The 5029-nt window shown below is 35.1% G+C and overlaps 1 protein-coding gene across 2 annotated transcripts; it reads left to right on the forward strand.

Annotated features, from left to right (window-relative positions):
* Positions 1-190: 190 nt before the first annotated feature.
* Positions 191-1123, forward strand: LOC105115948 (TMV resistance protein N-like). Of its 2 annotated transcripts, XR_840449.1 has the most exons (2): positions 191-922; positions 1107-1123. XR_840449.1 is itself a non-coding variant. In XM_011013041.1 (1 exon), the coding sequence occupies exon 1, from the start codon at positions 351-353 to the stop codon at positions 849-851; it is 501 nt and encodes a 166-aa protein (XP_011011343.1). In that variant the 5' UTR covers positions 191-350; the 3' UTR covers positions 852-987. The 2 variants fall into 2 exon arrangements, 1 of the variants encoding a protein (XP_011011343.1); XM_011013041.1 differs by lacking the exon at positions 1107-1123 and having other exon boundaries at positions 191-987.
* Positions 1124-5029: the final 3906 nt, after the last annotated feature.

The following is a 5029-nucleotide window of genomic DNA, read 5'->3' on the forward strand; positions in this document are numbered from 1 at the left end:
TTTTTTTCCACATGTCTACATTTAATTGGTCTATTTTTTTAGTGGTCCCACTTTGTTGGTTTTGGCTTTTTAAAGAAATATATAGAAATAGCATTTGTGAGAGAGAAAAGGCATTTTAACATTTTGTTTGGCTTCTCCATTAGAGCATCTCCAATGGAGAAGCCCAATGAATAGCCCAAAATAAGCTAGGAAATAACTTGAAAATTGTTTTAAAGAAAAAGTAAGATAATAATATATGAATACTTCAGCTTATTGGTGTGCTGTCGATCTTGAACTATCGACATTAATCCTGCAACTCCTTTCTTTTTTTGTTCAGATCTTTGAAAAGTCTTATCTTTGCTAGACTCGAAATGGCTGCTGGCAAGTATCAAGAATCCTACTCTCCACGGTTTCCTAATTGTAAATATCAAGTGTTCTTGAGTTTTAGAGGTGAAGACACCCGCAAGAACTTTACCGATCACCTCTACACGGCCCTGGTTCAAGCAGGGATTCACACATTTAGAGATGATAATGAAATTAGGAGAGGAGAGAATATAGATTTCGAGCTCCAGAAGGCAATACAAGAATCAAAAATATCGATAATCGTGTTCTCCAAAGACTATGCTTCGTCGAGATGGTGCCTCGATGAACTTGTAATGATCATGGAACGTAAGAGGAATGTGGACTGCCTAGTTTTGCCAGTATTCTATGATGTGGATCCATCCCAAGTCGGACGTCAAACAGGGAGCTTCGCTGCAGCATTTGTGGAACATGAAAAGAGCTTCAACGAGGAGAAGGAGCGGGTGAGTGGGTGGAGGATTGCTTTGAAAGAAGTTGCAGATTTAGCTGGGATGGTTTTAGGAGATGGGTAAGTTGTATCTCTTGATGAAACTACACATACCATAAGACTAGAATGCTGGTCGTGAACTCTTAATTTCTTTCAGTTAAGTGTACTGATAGGAAAACATATAATAAAAATAAAATAAAATACTTAAGATTTCTTCGTTGTTTTTTTTTCAATCATTGACACACAAACTGCTTTAATTTCTTAGCTAAATGTTGTTTATTTCTATTCCTTATAGAGAGACTACTAATAATCGCACATTGTATTTTACTTTTTGATGTAGGTACGGGGCACAGTTTGTCCAATCTATTGTGGAGAAGGTCTCAAAGAAATTGGATCAAAAAATGTTTCATTTACCCCTTCATTTCATTGGAAGAGATCCTCTAGTAAATTATATCAACTCATGGTTGGAAGATGGGTCCCATGTTGCTACCATTGCTATACTCTATGGAATTGGTGGAGTTGGGAAGACAACCATAGCAAAGAGTGTTTTTAATCAGAATATTCATAAATTTGAAGGAAAGAGCTTCCTATCAAATTTTAGATCAAAGGATATAGTTTGCCTACAGAGGCAACTTCTTTCCGACATCCTAAAAAAGACTGTTGATGAGATAAATGATGAAGATGAAGGAATTCTGAAGATTAAGGATGCATTATGTTACAGAAGAACTCTTATTGTTCTAGATGATGTGGACAAAAGGGACCAATTCAATAAAATCATTGGCATGCAAAATTGGCTTTGTAAAGGAAGTAAAATCATTGTAACAACCAGAAATAAGGGTCTGTTTTTAGCTAATGATATTCAGTGGGTCCGGTGCAAAGTTGAACCTAACATGTTCATTCCTTTCTCATGTACTTCTAATATTTTTAATGCAGGATGCTGAAAAATTACGTGGCCTTACCATTGATATGCATGCATTAATGGAAGATAATTTTGCAGAAGTTGTCTGTGTTGATTCAATGGTTCGGCACAGGCTTAACTTCTTTCAACAATGGCTTTCTGACTTTTTCGATGGGGAAAAATTACAAACTGGCCAAACAAGTTTGTTTCCCATCTTCAGCACGGATGCTTTTAGAAAGATGTCAGATGTAAGATTTCTCAAACTAAATTACACGAAGTTCCATGGAAGTTTTGAGCACATCCCTAAGAATTTGATATGGTTATGTTGGCATGGATTCTCGTTGAGATCCATACCAAATCACGTATGCCTGGAGAAGCTGGTGGTTCTTGATCTATCCAGAAGCAGTCTAGTTGATGCTTGGAAAGGCAAACCGGTATGCATCGAGTCTCTCTCTCTATAGATATCTCTCTCGTTTTGAATTGATAACAACTAAATTCATGTATTTTCACAGTTTCTTCCAAAATTGAAAATTCTTGATCTCCGTCACTCTCGTGATCTCATTAGAACCCCAGACTTCTCGGGTCTCCCAGCCCTTGAAAAGCTAATACTTGAAAACTGCATCCGTTTGGTTCAAATCCACGAATCTATTGGTGATTTACAAAGACTGTTGATCTTAAATCTAAGAAATTGTACAAGTCTTGCGGAGCTTCCGGAAGAAATGAGTAGATTGATATCAGTTCAAGAGCTCGTTTTAGATGGTTGCTCAAATCTTGACAGCCTGAATATGGAGTTAGAGCATCATCAGGGGCGCGGCTTGCTTCAAAGCGATGGCATTGTTGCAAGTACATCATACTTTACATCTCTTCCATTGAAGCTATTCTTTCCCTCTAGGTTTTCAGCGAGGAAAATGTTGAGATTTACCTCGTTTTCACTGCCACGCTCCTTAAGGAGACTAGATTTAAGTGGAACAACAATTCGTTCTCTTCCAGAAAGCATCAAGGATCTTGGTCTACTCATTGACCTAAATTTAAGAAATTGCAAACTGCTTCAGGCACTCTCAGAGCTTCCATCCCATTTGTGGTCGTTAGATATGTCCTTTTGCTATTCACTGCTAAGAGTTCCAAATCTAAACCGTTGGACTAAAGCAGATGGTTGTGATCAATTAATCAAGTTCCAAGATCGGATGAAGCAAGAATTAATCCAAAAGTTTGACTCACACATGTTCAGAATAATGGAAACGGTTAGTGCTCAAATACAGCCATCGAGATTTCAGGTCCTCCCTCGCCCATGTTATTTTCTTTGAAATCTACATTTGAATATTTTTCTTTTGCTCATTTTATAGACAATGTTTCGGTGGTACAGATCACAATTATAGATGGCATATTCAACGTTGTCGTATCTGTATTTGATGAAGAGATGTTAAGGGGGTTTCATGAGGAGGATGAATGGCTAATTCAAAATGACTTTGTAGATAACTTTTCATTCAAAATATCCTCATCTGGGACGCACCGGATATGTGGCTTTAATCTGTTCATAAGGTTTTGTTTGACGTCAGAGTACGATGGCTCTAGTCATGTTTATCTTGAAATCAGAAACAATACCAGTGGTCGATCCTTGCTTTGTACAAGATACAAGCGTGAGTATGATGTGAAATTCCAATCGCTAATGCGCATGAAATTACGGTTCGGTGGTCCACTCGGTAATGCTGTACTCCAATCGCTAAGCCACTGGAAATTAGGTGGCGATAATCCTACATTTGACAATGGTGATGACGTGAGTATTTCAGTGCTTCCACATGATCCAACTATTCAAATAAGGACGATTGGTATACGATGGTTGCATGAAGAGGAAGGAAATGATGATGATGATGACATCCAATCAAAGGATGAAGTTGTCAATGCCCCCAACAGTAGCGATGATGATGAAGATGCACACGTAGCCAAAGTAGAAATAGCTTCTCATATACTTAGAAATTATTACTGTGCTTTCCGTAGTGAATTTTATGATGGCGATTTCGCTTGGTGTTTTTTGGCAAAGAAAGGTCTTCAACCTGTATTAAAATAGGATTCATTCAGTAGAGTTTTGTGTTTTTAGATTTCAAACATAAAAAAAAATAAAAAGCTTGAAAGCTTATGAGAGATTTTTTTTTCTTCTAAAAAAGCTTATCATAAAAAGAGTTTTATATTTCTAGTAATCTTCCATCTTTCTTTCTTTTTTACCTTTTATTTATAAATATTTGTAAAGGATTTTAATTTTTTTTTTGAAAATCATATAATATCATTTTATTATCAAAATTAAAAATTTAAAGATCATTTTTTATTGAAAATTATCAAATGAAAAGATAGACAGATAAAAATAAAATTCAATAATAAAAAAGTGAAAATCCTAAAATTTTCACTGAGACTCTTTCTTTTCATAAAAAATAGGTACTTTGAGATCAAAAGGTACAATTTGTTCAATGATTTTGATTAATGATCGTTGAGATATGACTTGATTTATTGGATATCGCCTGTAAAGAAGAACCGTGAGAGTTGATAAGAGGGATTGTCTAATGTCCCTTTTGGTAATTATAACAAGAATTACTGGCTCTAGTAAACGCGTGATAAATGATTTGAGCAAATAAAATAAAATAAAAAAGTCCTAACATGGAAATGGCTCCACAGTTATGTTTATTTTTATATTTCAAAAAAATTTTAAAAAATTAAATTTTTTTTTTTTGAATTAATATTTTTAATTTTTTTTAATACGTTGATACTAAAAAATAACTTTTAAAACTAAAAAAATATATATATTATTTTAATATTTTCTTTAAAAAATAGTAGATTGGTGAACTGATCAGAGAACATCAGCGAAGGGAAAGTTAGAAACTAATTATTGATGACCTCATCAACCGGTTTTGTTGTTTCAGCATAGAGATTTATCATATGTACAGATATTTTTTCTGAAAGGGCATGGAGGATTTGATTGCTGGGAAATAACTTCAAAACTGTTTTATAGATAAATTAAGAAAATGATATATGAATACTTCAGCTTATTGGTGTGCTGTGGATCATGAACTCTCGACATCAATCCTGCAACTCCTTTGTTTTTTTTAAGATAAAGGATCTTGGTCTACCCAGAGCCCTGACTTTAAGAAATTGCAAAATGCTTCAGGCACTCCCAAAGCTTCCATCCCATTTGGGTTCGTTGGATGTGTCCTTTTGCTATTGACTGCAAAGAATTCCAAAACTAATCTGGTGGACTAAAGCAGATGGTTGTGATCACTTAGTCGAGTTCCAAGATTGTATAAAGCAAGAATTAATTCAAAAGTTTGACTCACCCATGTTCAAAATAATGGAAACGGTTAGTGATCAAATACAGCCAT

Source organism: Populus euphratica, unplaced genomic scaffold (assembly GCF_000495115.2).
Source record: "Populus euphratica unplaced genomic scaffold, PopEup_1.0 scaffold820.1, whole genome shotgun sequence".
NCBI classification, from domain to species: Eukaryota; Viridiplantae; Streptophyta; class Magnoliopsida; order Malpighiales; family Salicaceae; genus Populus; species Populus euphratica.